General features: G+C 38.7%; 2 protein-coding genes across 2 annotated transcripts; one reads left to right on the forward strand and one right to left on the reverse strand.

Annotated features, from left to right (window-relative positions):
• Positions 1 to 587: 587 nt before the first annotated feature.
• parp12a (poly (ADP-ribose) polymerase family, member 12a) lies at positions 588 to 5,451 on the forward strand. The gene is made up of 11 exons (XM_080875365.1): positions 588 to 977; positions 2,233 to 2,368; positions 2,469 to 2,733; positions 2,827 to 2,997; positions 3,121 to 3,310; positions 3,458 to 3,632; positions 3,791 to 4,020; positions 4,139 to 4,226; positions 4,348 to 4,478; positions 4,845 to 4,993; positions 5,182 to 5,451. Exons 1-11 carry the CDS (start codon positions 664 to 666, stop codon positions 5,436 to 5,438), a joined length of 2,106 nt encoding a protein of 701 aa, XP_080731491.1. The 5' UTR covers positions 588 to 663; the 3' UTR covers positions 5,439 to 5,451.
• Positions 5,452 to 5,536: 85 nt separating this feature from the next.
• Positions 5,537 to 11,510, reverse strand: LOC308392374 (thromboxane-A synthase-like). The gene is made up of 6 exons (XM_080875366.1): positions 11,066 to 11,510; positions 10,597 to 10,953; positions 10,404 to 10,492; positions 8,677 to 8,814; positions 7,688 to 7,850; positions 5,537 to 7,493 (listed from the first exon to the last, which is right to left on the reverse strand). Exons 1-6 carry the CDS (start codon positions 11,204 to 11,206, stop codon positions 7,380 to 7,382), a joined length of 1,002 nt encoding a protein of 333 aa, XP_080731492.1. The 5' UTR covers positions 11,207 to 11,510; the 3' UTR covers positions 5,537 to 7,379.
• Between the last annotated feature and the right edge of the window lie 11,905 nt (positions 11,511 to 23,415).

The raw sequence follows: 23,415 nt of genomic DNA on the forward strand, positions 1-23,415 counted from the left end.
GTGTGTCCAAATCTCAGTCGAGATATAATCGTCTCCTCTCTCCTGTTTCGTCCTGTACTTCTCATTTCCCCCGCTTTCCTTTGGATGTTGTACAGCCATCGCCCTTTCCTCTCCTCCTCCCATTGCTTTTGCCACCTTTCCTTCATTTTGTGTCGTATTCTGCTCTTGAGCTCCGTCCTACTCACACCAATAACCATATCTACCATCGGTCTCCTTGTTGCGACTTTTGCTGTCCTATCTGCCAGAGTGAGTTAATTGTGTCTGGAGCTTCCCACAAAAGGCGCTCACCTCACCTCACACACCCACTACCTTGTCAAAGTTCCTGCCAGGTGACACTTGTTACATTTCTTTTTTACGATTGATTTAGATTTAATGCAACCACATGAAAGTCCACTACTACTAATTTAAGATAAAATTCACTTTATTTTCAGATTTTATATGCCACGCAATCTCGCCCTCGTGACAATATCTATTTATTTTTGTATTTTTAAAAAACCTTGTAGCGATAACTTTCCTTCTGGGCAGGGCGACCATTACACAAACCTTCCTATGTTTAAGTTTCAGTTTCATTTCCCAGTAACCGAACGTAGCCGGAGATTTCGGTCAGAGCCATAACTGGGCTGCTTTGGAATTCTTAGCTAAAGGAACAAATGTCATTGCAGAATGACATCGACTCTGTCTAAATTCATCATCAAGACCTTGTGCGACAACCAGGGGTGTTTGGAATTCGGGAAATTAGAAGATCAGCTCGCACAGAAATTCACGGTTGCGGATTCGGTCCTACGCGCTGTGCTCTTTGACGATGGTAAAATAGCCATTAAAGAAAGAAGAAAGACGGGAAGTAAAATAATCAGCCCGGATAGTCTGGTAGTGGCTAAAACCAATCTGCGGCTCTGTCAGAAAAAAGCTGGAGAGTGTCCGCAGTGCGATGGCTTACACCTGTGCAAGTATTTTGTTTGCGGAGAGTGCACGTTCGGGTAAGTGACGTATTTATTTATTTATTTTTGTAGAAAGCTTTCCTATAATAACAAAGACTCTGTGATAGTTATCACCGCCATAAATGAGCAAAAAGGTGCTCAATCATTCACGATGAGGTTTTTCAACAAGCTACGCAGAGCGCAAAAGGGCTTTGCGTGGGTTTAAACTTTAAAGCCCAGCAAATAATCGCAGATTCAGGTTTGGTTTCCTGCTATTAGTCATCGCCTATGGTTGCAACGTATCGTCATCTTATTGGTGCTTCATAGTGATCTCATTCCCACAGCAATTAATCTTCAGTCTGAACACAGGTGTAAATAAAAACCCCACAGGGAAAAGTGCTTTTAATACTCAGTGTAAATAGTGAATGATGATGGAATAAGCACCATGACCTTATAAGAACTGTTGTTTTGACTTTACATAAAATCCGAGCTGAATTTCATGAGACATTGTGGACATCATCGTAATCAAAATGGTTAAATGTGACTTTAGCTTGGCCTGATGGAGACTGCGCTCCCCCGCATTCATTATGAATTTTACGAATTTGGGTCACTCCATTTTTTCCTAATGTTTGCACGATTGTAGTGCAACATTTTGACCAGAAGATGGCAGCAATTTAACAGTTCAATTACAGGACTTTGATCATTTTTTTCCCAAATGCAAAACACCCATAATGTAAATAAATGGTAAATGGTAAATGGCCTGTATTTATATAGCGCTTTACTAGTCCCTAAGGACCCCAAAGCGCTTTACATATCCAGTCATCCACCCATTCACACACACATCCACACACTGGTGATGGCAGCTACATTGTAGCCACAGCCACCCTGGGGCGCACTGACAGAGGCGAGGCTGCCGGACACTGGCGCCACCGGGCCCTCTGACCACCACCAGTAGGCAACGGGTGAAGTGTCTTGCCCAAGGACACAACGACCAAATAAATAAATGATGGAGAGCCTACTGCTCACGCTGAAGGTCATGCCTTCATCTGGATACGACGTTTTTAGTGGCAGAAACGTTAAACTCATCCAAGTGACTTCTTTAGTCTCAGCTGAATGCAGATGTCCCCTACCTTATAAACAGGCCATTTGCATAATGACTTGAACTAGCACCACCGCATACATCTTTAAATGAGGTTTTTGACTATGTAAATTTATAGATACGTTGGCTCAGACACTAAACTCAAAAGCAATAATATTGAAAAATATTATAAGTAAAACAGAATATTTTAATTGGATGGCATGTTGTCATTTACAGAGGGAAGTGTAAGAATCCACACAGTGTGGCATTTCCATACAATGCAGAGCTTTTGAAGAAGTACAATCTTCATGATTTCACAGAGAAACAGCTGTTCCAGCTGTTACTGCAGAATGATCCTTATCTGCTTCCTGAGGTATGTTTTAGCGGTTTGCACTTGGAGGCAATTGTGGAGATTGTCTTGTTCTTCTGTTGAAAATATGTGAACTTCATCCTCCTTTATGATTCCTTTTTAGATATGCTCACATTACAACAAGGGCAACGGTCAGCACGGCTCATGTAAATTCACCACCTCGTGCACAAAGCTCCATGTCTGCCAGCATTTTTTCCAGGGTGACTGCAAATTTGGCTCTTCGTGCAAAAGACAGCATGGCCTCAATGGACATGCGATGAAGCTCTTCCGAGGATTCAGTCGTGAGAATATTGAAAACCTTCACAAGATCTACAGAAATAAATGTATCATCATGGGTCAACAGGAGAGGCAGGGTACTGGTGTCACTGGTAAAGCAGATTTTATAAAAACATGTCTTGCACAGATTTTTGTCAATCAGCAAGACCAGTAATCTACACAACATAAATGTGTCTCTTCTGTAGTGCTAACAGAGGTAAGAACCTCAACTAAGCAGCCTCAGCAGTCTTCCCAGCAGTCTTCCCACAGCAATCCTGGATCCCCAACCAGTTCTGTTTGTCCATCTAAGCCACCGAGCAATGCTGACATGAATGAAATCTGCCTTTATTTCATTCGCAGACATTGCGGGTTCAAAGGTAATGATCATGATGGTGGAAGCTGCCTTTCATATCTACAATACAGTAACATCTCAACACGTATAGCTCTATGTCCATATGTGCACTGCCTAATAAATGAATGCTGGTGTGTGTTTTTCATAGACAAGTGTGCACGTGTCCATTGGCACCTGCCCTACAGATGGCAGGTTTTAGACACTGATGGTGTAACCTGGAAGGACTTGCCCACTATGGAGGAAATTGAAAAGGCATACTGTGACCCAGCAAAAGAGACGAGCTGCATGGATCAACCTTCGTCCGGCTTAGGGCTTTTCAGATTTCTGTCTCTTCAAAGGTACATGAAGAAACAGAACACACAGATGTACTGTTTGTGGTGCATCTGCAGTAAAAGATTAAAAGATTAAATGCATATTACTGTTATTCACATGAGCTCAGGTCTATAGATTTCCATTAATTTTGATGGAATTTACATCCCTCTTAGCTCTTCATCCCCTGTTGAGAAGTCGGTGGACTTCAGGACCATGAGATATGGAAATTCTCCAGTTCGTCGCCTGTCCACTGCCTCCTCTGTCTCAAAGCCCCCTCACTTCATTCTCACTACACAGTGGGTCTGGTACTGGAAGGACGATGGTGGGAAATGGTTGGAATATGGAAAGGTGACTTATTGTGATTCTTTCAATGAGTATGAAGATCTTGCCACCCTTGACAGAACTTTTCTAAGGGAACAGATATATTACAGTTAGATATGCCAAGTAATTTAATCACTGGCATGTTTGGAATCTAAACTTTGGTGGATTGCTTGTGTTCTCTTTAGGGTGATGAGGAATCATCAGTGACTTCTGAAACCCTGGAGAATGTATACCTTGAAGACAGAGATACAGAGATTCCGTTCAGTGCTGGCAAACAGCAATATATTCTCCATTTCAAAGATGCGACAGGAGACCAGGCGATGTATCAGCAGAATATAAAATTCAAAACCAAGCGAGATGTCAGGAGGAGGCCTCGCTTTGTGTCTGCTCATGACGTGGAGGACAAGCTGAAGAGGTATTTTGACTTCCACTTGTGCACATTGATTCAGGCTATTCAAATATTTCTAGTCTTGGTTGGTTGCTGTCTTAAGTGAGTTTACCAACAAAATGAATACTGCATGTCTTCTCTGCAGTACGTCATCAAAGAGCTCCAGCTCCTCCACAGCTGAAAGCGTACCTTCGCACTGGGACAAAAATGCCATACCTGAGTTTGGATACAAGGTATCTTTCTTCTATTAAAAAAACAAAAACCCAACCTTGTGCTCAGTGTTACTAAACACTAAACCCATATTTCTACTTTTATTGTTAACTTGTATATTTGCACTTTATTCTTGTCTTTCAGCTAATACATCTCTCCCAATCTGCACCAGATTACAATCTGATTGAGTCTTTATTTAGAAGCACAATGCCGGTGAAAAAAATTAACAGCATCCAAAGGATCCAGAACCCATCTCTGTGGAGAGTCTTCCAGTGGTAAATTAATGACAGAGATTTTTGGCTTTTTTAAAGAAATGATTTGAACTTTTGGAGGAACCAGGTGATAAAATAGTGAATCTACTCTACACAGTGTAGTTTACATTAGCAGCAACACAACAGAACTTGTTACTGTTAAAAAGTAGGGAAAAAAAGGAAACTGTTTTGCAGGTGTTGGACTAAGTTCTGGCCTGGCACAGGAAATAGCTGAATCTTCACTAGCTATCTGATGGGGTTATTAGTTTTCTTTCCCCCTCATATCAAGTCTTTATGCTAAATTCAGCAGCTGGATGCAGACAGAAAGGTTTTACACACAAATCTCTGCAAGAAGGATGTTTCCACTTAAATGGCATACACTGTGTTCAGGCAGAAAGAGCAGATGAAGGGGAGGAACGGAGGAGACCCCTCAATGATGTATTTGTTCCACGGGACTGACGAGTCTCTGATAGAGGCCATCTGTGAGCAAAACTTTGACTGGAGGATGTGTGGGGTCCATGGCACAGCCTATGGCAAAGGTACAGCAAAGCAATCTTTGCATCACTTTTTGTAGTATAATGGACACATTGTAGCTAAAATTTGATACTGGAAAGCCATAAAAGGAATGCATCTTCCTCAAAACGAACACCAGAAAACTCTTGAGTACTAAATCACTAGCATTTTTTTCTTTGAACTATATTAACAATAACACTTTTTTTTATTTTAGGGAGCTACTTTGCCAAAGATGCATCTTACTCTGACAGATACGCCAGTGTCAGAGCAACTCCAAACAAGATTATGTTTGTTGCCCTGGTCCTGGTAGGGGACTACACCAAGGGGAGAAGCACGTACGTTCGCCCGCCGCTAAAATCAAACGGAAGAACGTTCTACGATAGTTGCGTTGACTCTGAGAACAAACCCAGCATTTACGTTGTCTTTGAAAAGCAGCAGATTTACCCAGAATACATTATCAACTACTCATAAGTCGCAGTTTGCCTTTCCTTTTTCAGACTAGTGAAACTCTGTGGATGGATGTTCTTTAGTTTCGTGGTGTATTTGAAAGTTTAGAATTTTGCAAATGTAGAAAAATGATTAAAATAATTTAATAGTTAACAAAGATAATGACAAAATTAAAAAAAATGCAATTAATGAACACTCCACAGGCTATCATTTTACATTTTGATTATTCAGAGCTCATATGTATAAACAGCCTTTAATTTCAAATGTAGCTTCTTATTCCTGTGACATGCTCAGTGACTTCTCATGTCTGTTTTAAATACAGTGTCATGTAAGTTTTTTTCAATTCTGTAACCAAAAGAGACAAAATTCAGCCAGTTTCTGAAAGAAGAGAAGACCAGGTTTATAAATACTTGGTGTGCCTCAGAAGCACAAAGCACTCACAAAGTACTGTCGTCTGACCACAGAGAGAAAAATCAGCTCTGCTATATTTAACATGTGCGCTTCACATTACCGCAACTCCTCAACTATTTTGGGCTTAAGAAAATTCAAATTGTTCCTAAAAGATGACAATTTAGTAATTTTACAGCAATTATAAAAAAAAAAAAAGCCCAGGCTGCCTGCATGATACTTTCTTATTGCAGTCCAATAAGTCGCAATCATCGGCCTTGTGAAATTGTGGTGATTTCTCCAAATCTTTTAATCATAATGTGTCAGAAGTTGAGAGTGAGAAAGGTTACTATAGAACTACCAAACTATTTGATTATAGTATGCAGTATTTTCAGTATTATAATATTATCTTGAGAAGGGACTTCGAGTTGAACTTGAAATCACTGTAATGGTTTTTCTTGAAATGTATCAGAAAATCCTTATTTTGCACTTGAAACTGTACGCATTTCCTTTTCCCTCACAAAATCTCTGCTTTCATGCTTGAAGTATATCCTTAGGCAGAAACGCTTAGCAAAATACATCAGTGCAAGCCTTAGCAAGGACAACAGATGATCTGGTGTCAAGATACAGAACAAAATTGGATTGTTTGTTTTGTTGCAAAATAAACACATTGCAAAACTGAAAAAAGGAGTAATGTTACCACTTTGTTTATATGCATCAACAACAAGCTGCATTTCACCCATTTCATATGTAAATCAATTAAACAGATTGTTTTGTTTCCTAGAAAGATTTGAATGAATCATCAATAAAACACTTTTAGATCATTTATATTGAGGCCTAATAACATTTCAGCACTGCAGTTTCTCAAGTAATGGCCAAAAATCTAAATTGACAGATTGGATGTGAGTATAGGAAACTGATGTTCCAATAAGGTGCAATAATAATGAATGAGTTCATCAACACAGGTAATGAAAGGATTCTAATGTTTTTTCCCACAGAGTAAAAGTGCAGTGAGTGTTTCATATCCTGAGACATGTAACAGGGACAAGGGTCATCAGGAACAAAACAACAAAGATTTTCTTTCCTATTATAAAACCACTTACTTCACCCTCAAATAGCAGCTTTGGAGGCACAGAGTTACGACCACTTCATGCTCCATCAAAGATTTCATTGTATCAGTAACAAAAAACACGACTTTTTTGCCAAAAATATGTCATTATTTTGTAAATTCGACTCACTTAAAGTGGCAACGTGTGACTGTGAGAAGTGCCATTCAGAGTTGTGTTGTAGCACACTCACAAATGAATAACCCGCATGGTGCACCCATCAGCAGGGAGTTCAAAAAGACCTAAACTGTATCCAAAAGAGAGAGGCTGGTAAAGAGCACTTGGATCAACAGCACTTTTGTGCCACTGTGTTTATCATTACAGCGGCAATATTATCATTATCATCGACTTTTCAGATCACTGTGTGGGCTGAATCATTGAGGTATGCAGAATGTCAGTAACTATGGAAATATTTTGCTGTAAATCAAAGGAAAGGCATGATACACGAAGACCCTGAGCCTCAGGTTGGTGTCTAATCATCTGATGGAGAAATGAATGGACCATCTCTTTGGTCCCTTCTTGTGATTTTCACATAAATGCCATTTTTAGGTCCAAGAGTGCTTGACGACTTCAACTCAAGAGGAACCTGAAGACAGAAGAAGTGCATCTTTACATATTTATGTAAACAGCAAATATGAAGGCAGCTAACAAATTATGAGTGAATTGTTTGAAAGTTACGGCACTTTCTAATGTCCAATCATCTCCTCTATGATCATTATTACTGACTGTCCAAGTATTTACATTGCCTACACATTTTAGTAGAAAATAATAAATGAATACCTTGGTCTCAGAGCAGGCCACAATGCTGAAGCTTTGGAACAGGCGCACTAAAGCCATTTTGATTTCAAGCTGGGCGAGCCTCATTCCCACACAGTTACGAGGGCCGGCCCCAAACGGCAGGTATACGAATGGGTGTCGACTGGCCTTGGCCTCTGGTGTAAACCTGGGGATAATCCACAGGTTAGGTGCTTTGGGGGAGAATTAAAGGCAGTGCCAATGCAAAATCATCCTGTCAGTTATGTTTCATTTTAGAGAGGATTTTAATTTGGGGAAAAAGCAAGACCAGGCAACTTTTTCAACGTGAAGCTCAAAACTCAAAGGACAGAGTCAAACTGAACAAGTAAGTTTCTGGCAACAGGCTTAAGGTTTTTTTGAAACTGTTTAAAACAGCAGCTGGCCTTTTAGAGGCATCAGTCTTATAGAAAGGTATATCTGTGTGTTATCGTATAGCATGAAGAGACATTGTGTGTTTTCTTTAATGCTACTTAATCATCAGAAAATAAACTGGGACATGAAATTAAATCTTGTGGTTCACCACACGGATAATGAACGGTTGCCCATGGTGACTAAAAAGGATCTTTCTAATATATCCAGAGGCCAACACAGAGGTTGTATACAAAAAGGGAATGTCTTTCAATGTCCACAGAAAAATTATGGAGATTCTCAGTTGTGGTGAGCACAGTGTGCTGTGGTCTGCTGGGAGGCAGCAGACCATTGCAATGGCAGATAGTGATTATTTTACTGCATTAAAATGTATAATTGGTACACTGTACTTTGATCAGAGACGTGGCACACAGCCATGTCATTTGAGCGCTGCACATGGTGTACTTTCACCAGACAGATGGATGAACAACACCTTAGGTTAATATTTGTCTTGTATTAATGTTATTACATCAACATTTGATTGACTTCAAAGTTAGTTACAAGTGTTGATATTTTTAAACTTGAATATGCTCCGTTTGTCATTTATTAGAAGTAGACTGAAGCACCTCTCTGGGATGAACTCCTCAGGCTCTGGCCAATGTTCCGGGTCATAATGGAGGAAGCCTGCAGGGATCTCCACTGTTATCCCTTTAGGAAGGAACTGGCCATTCACTACACAGTCATGGTCAACTTCTCGTGCAAACCTTAATGGGACAAAATACGGAATTAACGTAATACAATTAAACTAGACTAAAAAGAAAATCGTTATAATAGCTTTTATTTTTAAAGTCAAAAAAATCTTTCACAGGACTCTGCAGTCCAGTGAAAAACTACATACTTCATGAGTTAAGAGGGTAATTAGCAGCTAAGTGCAGTTAATCAAATGCATTTTATTGATTGATCAATAATTTGACCTCTATAAAAGATATAAAACGGTTCGTGTTAACTCAGTGCCAAGAAGGAAAAGTATCAGTTTAGAGAAGCAATTGTTCCTGTTCATCAATACAGGCATGGTCAGAAATCAACTTCAGGTCTGTTGTTCTATAGTGAGCGAGATTATTCACAACTGGAATAATTCAAGACAGTCGTTAATCTTACCCAAGCAATGAGAAAGACTGAAGCAACATTGAGAGACGAGTGGGCAAATTTCTCCACACTGCTGTGAGACTGATAAAGTTATACTGAAAACCATTACTTCAAGTTATTCCTTATACATCTGGTTCTACGAGCTACTGAATCATGGGGTCGATTTCCTTTATCACAGGACAGCAAAGAGCCTGAAAACTTTCTTTTACATAAAGTAATGGAGATGATAAGCAACAATATTCAGACAGATAGTGACGTTTAAATAATGCTCAGCTAGTAATAAGGGGCCCAAAGTGTGCCTGGAAAATATCCCCCACACCATTACATCACCAACAGCCTGAACTGTTGATACAAGGCAGGATGACTGCATGCTTTAATGCTGTGCAAGAAATACAACACCATCCAAATGTCCAACTGGTGAGAGCAGGCAATATTTTTCTAATCTTCTGTCATTTTGGTGAGCCCATGTGACCTTCAGCCTCACTTCCCTGTTCTTAGGTTACAGGAGAGGCAACTCAAATATCTCCTCCTGTGAAACTGCCTGCTTCGAGATTCAATGTTCTGTGCAGTCAGAGATGCATACCTCAACTGTAGTGAGCGGTTATTTGAATTACTCTTTCCTTCTATCAGCTCAAAGCAGCCTGGATATTCTCCTCAGACTTCTGGCATCAACATTTTTACCCAGAGAACTGCTGCTAACTGGATATCGTTTCTTTATAGTATCATTAAACCCCAGGAATGGTGCACAAAGATCCCAGTAGATCAGCAGTGGTTCATTTATTTAGATTGCCAAAATTACTTCACATTTCAGTGTGTACATGTGCAACAGTGTAAAAGAAAGACAGCTAAAGTTTTAAGTGGATTGCAACTTGTTACATTACTTTTAGGCTACATGTAACAACAGTTAACAAACATTTAATCCCTGTAACAGCTGAAGCTGCAAGATTCCAAATAATATCTGCATCGTTTCTTTTTTTAACATCTGCATCACCACCTTAAATCTGGCGGTCAGCGTTTGGTGGGCCATGGCACCATTCTCCCTTCCCCAATGGGCCCAACCTACTCTTGCAAAGCAGTCCAAGAGAAGCAGTGACATGTACATTTTATCTCCTCGTTGTATGGTATACATGTATGATTAAATATGGCCTATCCTCCAAAGTGCTATAAAAAAAATACCACCCTGTTTCCACTTAACATCCTTCTTTACCTGAATCCAGGAGGGTAGAGGCGTAATGCTTCACATACAACCATGTCCAAATACTTCAGCTCCTGGACATTTGTGTAATCAGGTGATTCCTTCAACAACAGTAGCATGAATATAATCGATAACTGTCCATAATAACATGCAACATGCAAAGAAAACCAAAACAAAGCAAAGCACCACAACGTAAAACACTCACATGTCTAGTGTAGAAGTCATCCACCTCTTTCTGTACTCTGAGTTGACATTCAGGGTGGAGGGCCAAGAGGTAGCAGGTGAACGCCAGAGTGTTGCTACTGGTTTCATAGCCTGCCAGGAGGAAGACGAAAGCCTGACCAACAATCTCATCCTCAGTCATCATCTTTTTCTGTGGACGCCTGACAGACGGCTCCTGTGAATGAGGAAGGTCATTTTCCTGAACCGAGCCCGAAGGCTGGGTCTCCTGGTTCCTGTGTTCGATCTCCTCGGGGTCATTTGATGTGTCAAAGTGGTCCAACGACACAATCTCTTTGGTGGTTCGAGCATCTAACATCAGCTGAAGGAAGTCTCTACGCCTCTACATGTAAAAAGAAACAAAAGAAAACGGTAAATATTTATTTCAAACAAATGATGAAGGGAGACGGCTCGTTTTAGACACAGAGTGACTGTGTTAACTGTCTGAGATTCACCTCCTCAGGAGGCTGCTCCTCTCGCTGTTTGATGATCTTCTGAATGCTGTTAATGAAGAAATTATTCATCTTATCTCGTCTTTCATTGGGGAGAAGTTTTGCCATGGGAGCGGCAAGGAAAGGAAAAGCCACTGAAGACATTAAGACACAAATTCGCAGATGTAATTATGAATTATGAAATGCCATAAAAAACTTTGCATTAAGAATTCCCGATAACACTGTGGTAATGTTGAAATCTAAACAACATTTCTAAACAATGCATTAATTAATATATCTTGTCTTCCTCTATAAATCTTCTAATTACTTAGAAATGATTAAAATTAATTACAATTCCAAAAACTTCTTTTTAGGATTGGTCTAAAACGATGTACAATTTTTCACATTCCTAAATATATTTATCTTCCTCTTTTAATGTCCTAAATAAATATCTTAAATTCAAGTAATAATGAAGTAATATTGATGACTAACTGAAAAATAACAAAATGGGCCTGAAGAAGGAAAAATTGAAGAACATCTGAGCGTGGTGGACAAACGGGTCGTCTGGGTTGTTCTGCGAGTCCACCTGAGTTGCAAATGCCACACTGGCAATAACATCCATGGTAAAGTAGCCAAAGCACCTGCAGGAAAACATATACCAAAAATTAATTAAAGAGAAGATTGAAAATTTAAAATAAAAATGATTCTTTCAGTATTTGTTTTTTTATTGTTTTTGTACTTACTTGTGGATGTCAAAGGCCTGTGCTGACTCAGCGTGGCCGTTTAAATTCTTCATCAGGGCATCGATGGCTATGTTGATGAAAGGAACCATCTATACTCAAAAAGATTAATCATGAGAGACTCAAACCAGTCCTGCCAAAACCCTTTAGTGAGTCATTACATCACAAAATAGAAAATTCAAATACTTTGCAATGCATTTTCTAACAAGTAATAGAAATGTTAATGTCTCACTTCTTTCAGTTTGGCAGAGCTGAAGGATGGGGTCAAGATGCTCCGTACTCGCTTCCATTGTTCATTCCTCAGCATGAGTAGACAGTCAGTCATGGGCTTGGTGGCAAAGCGAAAAGCCTGCAAAAATGAGACAAGAGCACAAACGCAAAAATCCATTACAGCCCATGAAGTAAGTTCGTGTGGAAATAATTGCTGATCACACATCGTGCATCTAAACGCTCCGTCTAATGTCCTCACCATTCTATTAGGGAAGCTACTGAAGTCCTTGACCATCAACTGTCTGAGCATATCAGGATCTGCTATTATCACGACTGGTCTGCGCCCCAAATAATACCTGAAATATGCCGATGTATAGAATATGAGTGAGATACCAGCCAAAACAAACAAAAACCTTTGATGCTAAGTAAAGTATTCGTGTCATTTCAGAATGCAGAAAAATGAAAATGTTCAGATAATCATTGTATCTACTTTTTCAACCTTGGTGTACTATTGCGATGTAATATAAACTTTCCTGTGCAAATGGTGTGTGCACAGAAATAAAAGATAAACAGCTATTAATCTAAATCCAAGGTAATGAGTCCATTTTTGTGCATCCTTTATCAGCAGGTGTCTCTGTTTCTGTGGGAGGAAAACTCCTAGAATTACATAGAAAGCAAATGCAGTAGCACCAGCTATTATTAGTTTCTGTGTCAATGCTGTTATAAAATAATAATCCAGGTGTACTGATCTCTTTGCAAATGTTCAGTTTGCTATTTTTCCACAATAGTAATTTCAGTAGATGCTGATTTTTTTTTTTTACTTACCCACAAACTCTACCATGTGTTTTTATTACATAACTCATAGGTTTGAAAAAACCCTGAAAAGAAAGTGGAAAACAAAAACATCAGACTTAAAATATCCACATTATTTACTGTTTGTATAACTGAAATCACAGAAAAGGTTAACAGCACATCGGCTTATCACAGCCATGACCTTATAAGTGATCAATTTATAAAACAAAATGGTCAACTGACAACCCTATAAAAACTGAAAATAAAAAGTTTAAACAGGAGCTTAATCCCAGTTTAATTGAACAAATGTTGCATATTATTCAGCTGTATTTTTACTTCACTGCATCAGAATATTTTTAAAAATGACAATAGATGTAGATTGCAACCTTTAAACCAGCAGTCCCCAACCTTTTTTGTGCCACGGACCGGTTTATGCCCGACAATATTTTCACGGACCGGCCTTTAAGGTGTCGCAGATAAATACAACTAAATAAAACCAGTAGGGGTGCAACGATACACAAAATTCACGGTTCGGTTCGATACTTTGGTGTCACGATTCGATATTTTTTCAATACAAAAAAAATGTTCATGCCTTTTTAATTTGTCATTTATTAAAATTATAAATATATATTTTAGCTCAAAAGTACAGTTTTTAAATTTAATGTTGCTGAAACAAAAGTAATTAAAAAAATAAATATATCTCAGGGCTCTCAAAATTTCAAAATCCCTGGTAGCCCTTCGGGCAGGGACTCTTCAGTTTTTGGTAGCCCAAAATAAATGTAAGTAGCCCGAATAAAAAAGAGAGCAATTTTTTGATTGATGTTTTGTTTCCTTTACAATATTATACATTAAAGTATAAAATTGTAAAGGAAACAAAACATTAATCAAAAAAATTGTTGAAAAACAAATTACAACATTGTATAAAAATTACAATCATCAACTCAAATACTTGGTTCTAATTGAACAGAAATTTCTATGAACTTGTAAGAACTGTGTAGGACATGAATCAGTCTGTGTCAGATCCTGACTTTGAAATTTCCACTGAAGTCACAGGTAAGAGACAAGTGGAACCAAGATCGAGGCCATTTGCTTTTTGAAGTTTGCAAAGACTGCTAAATTGTGCCAGTGGTAGTTCACTCTTTGCAACATAGTACGCTGTTATAAACAGATTTTTCAGGTTTATTTTTAGTATGTTATTTGCAATTGGTGTTTGTTCTGGGAAATAATGCATTTCTTGCATTTCTCATGGGTTCTAATGGGGGCCTTTCTTAAAATGACTGGTCCCAGTAACAAAGGCGCTTGTCGACTCATAAATCGAGAGAAAACCAACAACACACCCGGTGGAACATTATGTTATTTACATGGGTGCACATAAGTGGTCCGCATGTGCGCATTCGCTGTCAACATAAAAGACGCACTAGATAAGAAGTTGCAACGCGCGTTTGCGTCCATATAAAAAGCACTGTTTTTGTCCGCTAGAGTGGGATTTTCACGGCACATTCCGCACCACATCTCTGTGCGTTCATCATTTGTTTGAAGCCAGCTCACCTCCTGCAACCACTTTTCCGAGAATACATGCTTCTTTTGTGGTTCGGACTCCTTCTGACATTTCTTTGGAGTGGAGGAACACCAAAGTAATTGCTTAAAGGAGCTTCTTCGACATCTTTAAGAGTTTTAAACAAATGTCTGTCCTCCTCCAGAAAATCTTATGTACGCAAACACGCGTTGCAACTTCTTATCTTGTGCGTGTTTTTTTTTTTTGACAGCGAATGCGCACCTGCGGACCACTTATGTGCAGCCCCGGTTACATAGCTCGTCATATTGCAGCCACAGAAATTCTTTTGTCCATGAAACCATAAAGCTGCACTTTCTTTTTGCCTTATAGTCTGATTTGTCATAACTTTTCCGTTTTGTGGTAAGCTTTTCTTTGGCTGTCACTTCTTCACCCTGACCTGTCTTATTTGGCTCAGCAGAACTAAAATATATATCCTGCTGCTTTTACACACACACACACACACACACACACACACACACACACACACACACACACACACACACACACACACACACACACATAACGGTCAGCGATTCTCTGCGCGATCAACCTCTCATATGTTGCCCGACGGGCAGGGCAGAGATAGATTTTGGTAGCCCGACTGGAAAAATCGCTAGCCCCGGGACGTCGGGCTAGCGATATTGCAAGCCTGTATCTGATTGAGGAATCACTGTCACTACTGTCACTACCCGATCCGTACCGGAAACCCGATCCGTACCCCGCATGCGCGAAAGGTTTCTACTTCCGGTCGTAGCGTTTTACGATAGTTATGGGTCAGAGCAGAGGAGGAGCCAGACATTTGAAACACCCGGGGCTTAGCCCTAAAGGGTAGTATGCATGTGGGATTTTTTTTTTTTTTTTTGAGGGGGGGGGTGTAGAAATGACTGAAAGATTAATAGGCTCTGTTTTGAGTTTTGTTCAAAAAAGAATGACTTCATATAGGGAAATATATATATCACACATGCAGGACACCTTAAACTAGTTTTTTAATTGAGCAGCAAGACAGAACGAAGTCGGGGCTGTATCAAGACACAGGGACTAAACCCCAATTCAACCAGACCCAGAACTGATCCAGAATTAAAACAGGACTACGACAGTTCAAAAGCAGGACTACTGAGGACTTAACCAAGACATAACCACAATCAGAACTAGATGATAGTAGCACTAAAAATCATCATAGACCTGCACTACACTTATTTATTTAATTCTACCAAAGTACAATATTTAGATTGAGAAAAGTTTATATAATTATTTAGCCTTGTTGTGCAAACAAGCCTGCAGAACTTAATAAATATAGAATTTGAAAAATAGCAAACCTAAAAAGAAACACTAGGTACGAGATACATGAGTACCTATGATACGGTGATACTTTTAGTAAGCAACCATTTGACTAACATGTGTGTCTCACCTGCTCTTGTTCATCTCTGTTCTGTCCTCATTCTCCATCTCAATCTCTGCTCCTCTCTCTCTGTTCCTCTCTCTCTCTTTGTGCTGACAATGATCAAATATACAGTTGAAACCAGATATTTACATACTCTTCAGATCAAAACACAAACACTTTTTTAATTGTAACATCAAATCAGACTAAATGTTTATTTTTTTAGATTGATAAATATAAAAACATATTTGTTAACTTTAAGAGTAAAGAGAGAAACTGTCTGTGTTTTTTAATTGCAAATGGCACCAAATTGTATTCAAATTGAGCCACACTTATGGAGCTCCACGATTCTTTTCCTGGTGTTTTGGTTGACATCTCTTGATTTTCCCATGTCAAAGAAACAGGCTCTGTGTTTTGCCTTATATGCATCCACAGCTGTGCCACCAATTTACTCACATGGACTCTACTAACCTATCAGAAGCTTCTTCAGCTCAGAATGGAATCGTCTGGAGTTTTCTTATTAATTAACAATAAACTTAATGTACATGTACTCCTAAATTTAATGAAAGTGATAAAAAAAAATAGACAGCTCTGTCTCTCTTTATTCTGACATTTAACTAATTCAAAAGATATTTCAATATTTATCTAAAACAAAAGTTTACTCTAAATTGATGTTGTACAGTAAAAATGTTTTATGTTTTCTCCCTAAAGTGTATGTAAATATCTGGTTACAAATGTGAATATCCTGCTGTGTACTGAAATCCCTCTTGTTTTGCATAGAAATATACTGAACAACATACAAAGCATAATATATAAAATAACATTTACCTGAGTTTTTTCTTTGAAAGAAGCCTCTAATGTCCATTCTTATATTTCAGTACATAACTGAAACCGAATTAGTCGGGGAGGGTAAGAACTGAAAATATGAAATAAACACGCGTAAGCTAAGACTCTCTAAAAAATAGCATTTGTTCGGCTTTTCATTTCGCCATTTGTTGATTCACTTGAAGAGCAAGTAAAATAATATTGGTCAAGTGATCAGTTTCATATCAATCTTTCGTGATGCACCGTCATATTTACATTATTTGTACGGTACGAATGATTTGCTTTGGTACCTGCTCAAACTTAAGCTCTCCTTAGTATGGCTGGCTCCATCTCTCCAACAGCGCACTCACGGGGAGCAGCTCCCCCCACCCCCTCGCTCAGTCGCTTAGTGCCTGAGCTTGGATCATACCAATATCAGGGGGGGATTCACGCACAGTCGTAAATTCCCACAGTGTGCACTATGTGCTTCGAATATTGTGTGTACTTTTTGTTTTATACAGTTGTCAGCCAGGCATCTAACTATGAAAAAATTACACTCCAAAATACCCCGGGCTTCTGACAAAACAACCCGGGCTTAAGCCCCGTAAGCCACCCCCCCGCTCCGCCCCTGGGTCAGAGTATCTGTTAAGATGTTAAGAATAACAAGTATATCTTAAAATGTTTGCAATAATGAAGCATTTCAGTACAATGAAGACAAAAACGAAAAATAAAAAGAAAGTTACGGATCAGGACTCTCCGATCCTTACTGCGCATGTGTCTGACCGTACAAATCGGGTCTACCCGATCCGTTCCGCGCATGTGCAGATGTTTTCTTCTTCTTCTGTTCGTTTAATGGCAGTTTACTCCCCAGTGTACGAGGATACCGCCACCTGCTGACGGAGCGAATAAACCCTATTATAAACTGAATTAGCGTCATTACAAACGTGTGTTAAATTTGATTTAGCGATAGTCGAGTGTGTTTATGCTTGTCTGTGAGGAGAGGATTGTTGGAATAGTGATGATGATGTACGCTATCACTGTCAATTGTCAGTAAACACTTCATCTGGCTGATGAATCTACACGTGAGATATTACAAAGTCTGCATTATTAACTCTGTAATTAGGCGCCATTCTTCTTATATTACGGCGCTGTTGCTCAATCGGGGGACGCTCTCTGTTGAGGAGAAAAGCATGAATATCTTTGTATACGGATTATCCATTGTTTAAATGTCCCGGGCAGTCGAAAAGAAGGCAGAGCTGTTGAGAAATGCTAGGAGCTAACTGGGCGCTAACCGCATCATTCAAATATATTGAATGTCGCAATATCCGGTTGTTCAGTCTGACGTCACTAGCCGTGTCTGGGTCTAAACTCCGCTGCAGGTCCATATATCAAACGATCACTATGGGATTACTGAGAGTTGAAAAACTGTCTAAAGTCTTTCATCTTTAATAAAATGATCAGCGTTCTGCTCTACCAGGTGTAACAATTGAGTTTAACATCCAGGCATCCATGAAAACGGAATTTATGACATTTAACAGAGTTAGAAGTTAGCAGGGAGTTAGCTCGCTAGCTTCTATCTAAATACAATATAGCATGTCCTGACTGCGGGGTTTTGGAAACAAATTAAAACGTACAGCTCTGTTATCACTTCCAGCATAAATGAAGACCGAAAACTAAACAGCAGTGACGTTTGTAGGGTTACTGAAGTTTGGCTAGCTGGTATATAATGATGTGCTACGTGACCGCTAGCGACACAGCTATGTTAGCATAATATAAACAAGCTAACTTTTTTTCCACTCGATAAAAGTTAATGTGAGTGTTCTCGGTGGTCAGGAACAAATGTAATCGCATGGCAGGATGCTGTAAAAGGACCAAACTTCAGCCAGGAGAACAACTGAGATAATCCATCCACAATACGAGGTTAGTCATTCATATACTGCTGCATGGGCTGGGCTGTAGTTACATCCTAAGGTTTTAAAAACTGAGCTTAAATAAATAATTAGCGGTAATAAAAGCCGAGGGAGGTCAACAGTGGTCGCTGACTGTTTTAGGAGCTTTTTGAGATCAAATAGAAGAAAATACATAACATTAAACATGTTAACAACACAAAAGCCATATTAAACGCAGACTACTTTAGACCCGGAAGTAGGATTCGTCGCGTCATCACTGAACAACCGGATTGGCAAAGAGAGGAAGATTTGCGCATGCGGGGTACCGATCAGGTAGTGACAATCACTCATCTTTGGAAAAGAGAGTTTATTACAGAGAAATGGCTCTTTCCAAAATAAAAGCTATACTATACGCTTCTTCTGGGCTATATTCTCAGCAGCATATTGTAGCGGGTCAGGACTGTTCGGGGTTCTGTTTGTACAGTTATGTTTTGCTTATGTTGCCATAGTGACGGGTGACGCCCTCTCGCTGCGACGGTGTGTCCTTCCGGGGTCAGAGGGCGCCCTGTGTGCTGTTCTTGTTGTTGTTGTTGCTGTGCGGTTGCCGCGCTGAGCAGTTAGCTAGCGGGCTAGCGATTTTGCGAGCCCTGTGTTACAGGCATGGCCCTTTAAGGATGAAGCCTGATGGGAAATGTATTCGGGATGTGTGTAGCGGGACTGCCTAGTGTGTGTGTGAAGAGAGAGAGCGGAGAAGGGAAAAAAGTAACGGTTAGCTACAGAAGAGACGAAAAGAAAATAAATAAAAGGAATATAATAACTCCCTCGACAGCCAGAGTTGTGTCGGCGATGCTCGCTGTGAGTAAACTGTTTCAGCCCACTGTACGCGGTGTTCGTGCCTTAGAGAAGAAATAAAGTTCGGTGAAGCAATTTCCTACTCCTCCTTCGATCTTTTTGCTAGCGAAGTTGACCTGTATAGTAAGCTGTTGCCGGCTACGAGTCAGTTACGGAACCTTCAAGTAACTGCCAGAGGTTTCCTTACTACGGTTCGGGGCCGCGGATCTGGCGCGGTAACACCTGTATCTGATTGAGGAATCACTCATCTTTGGAAAAGACTAAACCTGTTGGTTAAATCTTTGACTTTAGTTAAAAAGAAAAAGGCTGCTTTTTTTGTTTCCTTTGTAGAAGATTTTGATTTAGTGAGTTAATAATCTGTTAATTTATGTGACCCCATCTTTATATTTTATTTTCACTATATATGAAAGTTGCTAATATGTAAGAAATGTTTATTCTCTGAATCTGTAATATATGGTGCATTTTGTTTGTATGTTTATATTACTAATAAAAAAATAAAAAAATAAAAATCTTTGGAAAAGAGAGTTTATTACAGAGAAATGGCTCTTTCCAAAATAAAAGCTATACTATACGCTTCTTCTGGACTATATTCTCAGCAGCATATTGTAGCGGGTCAGGGCTGTTCGGGGTTCTGTTTGTACAGTTATGTTTTGTTTATGTTGCCATAGTGACGGGTGACGCCCTCTCGCTGCGACGGTGTGTCCTTCCGGGGTCAGAGGGCGCTCTGTGTGTTGTTGTTGTTGCTGTGCGGTTGCCGCGCTGAGCAGTTAGCTAGCGGCAGTGTTCTTTTTTTTTTTTCTTTTTTCAAAATATTAAACTTTATTAAGAAACAGTATACAGAACATGTATACAATCAGAACAAAATTAACATATGCCAGGGGGTGTAATACAAAGAATTACAAACATTCAAATAATTTGTAATTACTACAAATAGTAATAGTTTTCATAGCCTTTTTGTTAAGTGATCCACTAATCAATTTTATGTAACATAAAACATCATTATAGTAATGTTTAAAATTAGGTTTTTTGTTACTGTATTTGCATTTGTGAAAATAAAATTTAGCTAAGATAACTAACAAGTTTATTATAAAGTAAACATCTCCTTTTTTTTGCCTTCGAAAGAAACAAAATACAACATTTTCCCATTTCACAGTAAAGTCATTATAGAGATGTCCAGCAATGAATCTACTGAAGTCTTTCCAAAATGTTCTAGCGTATGAACAGATCCAGAAGAGGTGTTGCAGTCTCAGGATGGCTTCCACAAAATCCACAGCTCACATTTATGTCCCTTTTGAACTTCGTCATGTAATGATTAGCAGGATAAAATTTATGCAATATTTTAAATGAGACTTCCTTCACTTTATTCGTTACCAGATACTTGTTAGGAATTGACCATACTCTTTTCCAGTTAATGTCACTGACAAAGAAATTCCAATAAGAGACCACATGTGGAATAGTTAGAGATTCTGTCTGGAACAAAGCACGGATATTCTTATTACTTTTACTGTGGTTTGTTAGACAGATTCTTCCTATGTGTGAATCTAAAGGGTTGGGGAGAGAAACAGATGATATGGAAGGTTGAATACCTTTAAAAAGCATAATACCCGTAGGTATTGCATCAAATAATATGGCATATTCTTTGGGTGTGGCTGGAAATTTATAGGTGTTTAAGAATTCTGAGTAGGACATGAGCTGCCCATTAGGATTAAACAGCTGATTCGCTAAAACAATCAGTTTCTCAACCCACCTAGAAAAAAATAATGATTTATTTTTATACACTATGTTCCTATTATTCCAAATTGAATACGTATGGGGTGTAAAGTTGTGTTTATATATAAGGGACCAAGCTAATAGAACTTGTTTGTGAAACATCGAGAGCTTTTCTGGAAGCTTATCTATATTATAATCACAACCTAAGATAAAACTTAGAGCACCAAACTTAGAGAAAATGTAGTGAGGAATAAAATTCCAAATGGATACCGGATTTTTAAGAAAATGTTTAGCCCAATTAATCTTAAATGTATTGTTTAGAGTAGTAAAATCCAAAACATTGAGACCACCGTGTTCATAGTCATTCATCAATACACTTTTTCTGATGTAATGTGTCCGGTTTTTCCAAAGGAAGTTGAAGAGCATTCGGTCAATATCCTTACAAGTTTTGCCGTCCACATGCAGAGAAATTGCTGCATAAGTCAGTCGAGACAGACCTTCTGCTTTTGAGAGCAATACCCTTCCTCTTAAACTTAAATCTCTCTGCAACCATTGATTTAATTTGGTTTGAGATTTTTTAATAATTGGGGGAAAATTTAGTAAAATTCTGTCTTTTGGATCTTTGCAGATAATCAGACCTAAATATGTTGCTTCATTTTTAACTGTTATATTACAAATACTCTGAACATTACACTCTTTGACAGGTAATAACTGACATTTATTTAAGTTTAGGACCAATCCAGACCCTTTTGAGAAATCCTCTATTACACGTAAAGCAATTGGCACTTGGCTGGCATTTTTAAGAAAAATTGTGGTATCATCTGCCAATTGACTGATGACAATCTCTGTCTGCTATGTTTATACCCTTCACAGGGCTATTCGAAATATGAGAGGCAAGAATTTGGGTGCAAAGTAAAAAAAGATAAGGGCTAATCGGGCAACCTTGGCGTACACCTCGATTAAGACTAAAACGAGAAGTAGTGCCATTTTTCATTCTAATAGAACTATTAGCATTGGAATACAGAGTTTTGATAGCTGCAGAAGATATCACCAAAACCAAATTTCTGAAGTGTAAGAAATATAAATTCATGCTCAATTGAGTCAAAGGCTTTATAGAAGTCCAGGAGAAGGATAAATGAGTCATCAGATATTAATGCTGAGTAGTCCAGAATATCCAAGACGAGTCTAATATTATTGGAGATGTGTCTGTTTGTCATAAAACCAGACTGTGTCTCGTCTACAATATCGTCCAAAATATATTTAATTCTTCTAGCTAGCAATAGAGCTAATATTTTATAATCATTATTTAGGAGGCTTATTGGTCTCCAGTTGTCTATAAAAAGTAGGTCCTTCTTAGGTTTGGGAATTAAAGTAATAAGTCCCTGAGTAAGGCTGGGAGGAAGAGTGCCCCTTTCAATACTTTCATTATAAACCTGCAACAAAAAGGGTGCCAGCTGACAAGAAAATGATTTATAGAATTCAGCCACCAGCCCATCTGTACCCGGAGATTTGTTGTTTTTAAGAAATTCAATAGATGTCAATATCTCTTTTTCAGTAATTGGACTGTCACAAAAAAGCCTATCAGCACTTTTAATCATTTCAACATTGTTTACAGAGTCAATAAATTGGGTAGCGACCTTTGCGTTATAATTGGATTCATACAACTTTGAGTAGAAATTACAACAAAATTGAGAGATAATTTTTGCATCATCACTGACCGTACCATTTATATTCAATTTATGAATAGTATTGGTTTTAGATCTCTGTTTTTCTAAGCGGAAAAAATAAGCAGAATTCTGCTCTCCCTCCTCTATCCATCTTTTTCTTGAACGAACGAAAGCTCCTTCAGCTTTCTGGTGGTAAATCTCATCCAGTTTAGATTGAAAGGACCTAAGATGTAATCTATCCTCCTCCGAGACCTCGTCTGGTGGGAGTTGATATATTGCGGAAATTTGAACAATTAGATTTTCTTCTTCTGCTGCCCTTGACTTAGCTATTTTTGCCCCATACTGTCTCAACATTTTACTTGTCTCAAATTTAAAAATTTCCCAGTTTGTGCTATAGGAATTCACAATATTAGCCTTGTGTATAAAGTGCTTTAACAGTCGTGTAATTTCAGATTTTACAATTGTATGGCTCAGAAGCGAGCTATTTAATTTCCAATAGGAGGATCTATTAATTGCAATAGTAGGAAAGAGTTGCAGATTAATATATATTGCTCTATGATCCGTAAGTGGAGTTGTAAGGATATTGACCGTAACACTGTCCTTTGATAGACTACTTGATATTAACCAGAAATCAATACGTGATTTCCTTGAACCAGAACGGTTACTCCAGGTAAAAGATATATCATCAGGAAATTTGTCTCTCCAAATATCAGTTACATTAAATTTATCCATAAATGTTTCCAATCTCAAATTATTCCTAAAATGTTGTGCTGGTGG

Source organism: Rhamphochromis sp. 'chilingali' (genome assembly GCF_963969265.1).
Source record: "Rhamphochromis sp. 'chilingali' genome assembly, chromosome: 2".
NCBI classification, from domain to species: domain Eukaryota; kingdom Metazoa; phylum Chordata; class Actinopteri; order Cichliformes; family Cichlidae; genus Rhamphochromis; species Rhamphochromis sp. 'chilingali'.

Excerpts from the sequence above, each read along its gene's own strand:
- parp12a (XM_080875365.1), top strand. The coding sequence starts at position 664 with ATGACATCGACTCTGTCTAAATTCATCATCAAGACCTTGTGCGACAAC. Across the intron at positions 3,311-3,457 it reads AGATTTCTGTCTCTTCAAAG|CTCTTCATCCCCTGTTGAGA; the intron begins GTACATGAAGAA and ends CATCCCTCTTAG. Across the intron at positions 4,227-4,347 it reads TACCTGAGTTTGGATACAAG|CTAATACATCTCTCCCAATC; the intron begins GTATCTTTCTTC and ends CTTGTCTTTCAG.
- LOC308392374 (XM_080875366.1), bottom strand. The coding sequence starts at position 11,206 with ATGTCTTCAGTGGCTTTTCCTTTCCTTGCCGCTCCCATGGCAAAACTT. Across the intron at positions 10,954-11,065 it reads AGGAGCAGCCTCCTGAGGAG|AGGCGTAGAGACTTCCTTCA; the intron begins GTGAATCTCAGA and ends TTTTACATGTAG. Across the intron at positions 7,494-7,687 it reads TGGCCTGCTCTGAGACCAAG|GTTCCTCTTGAGTTGAAGTC; the intron begins GTATTCATTTAT and ends TTCTGTCTTCAG.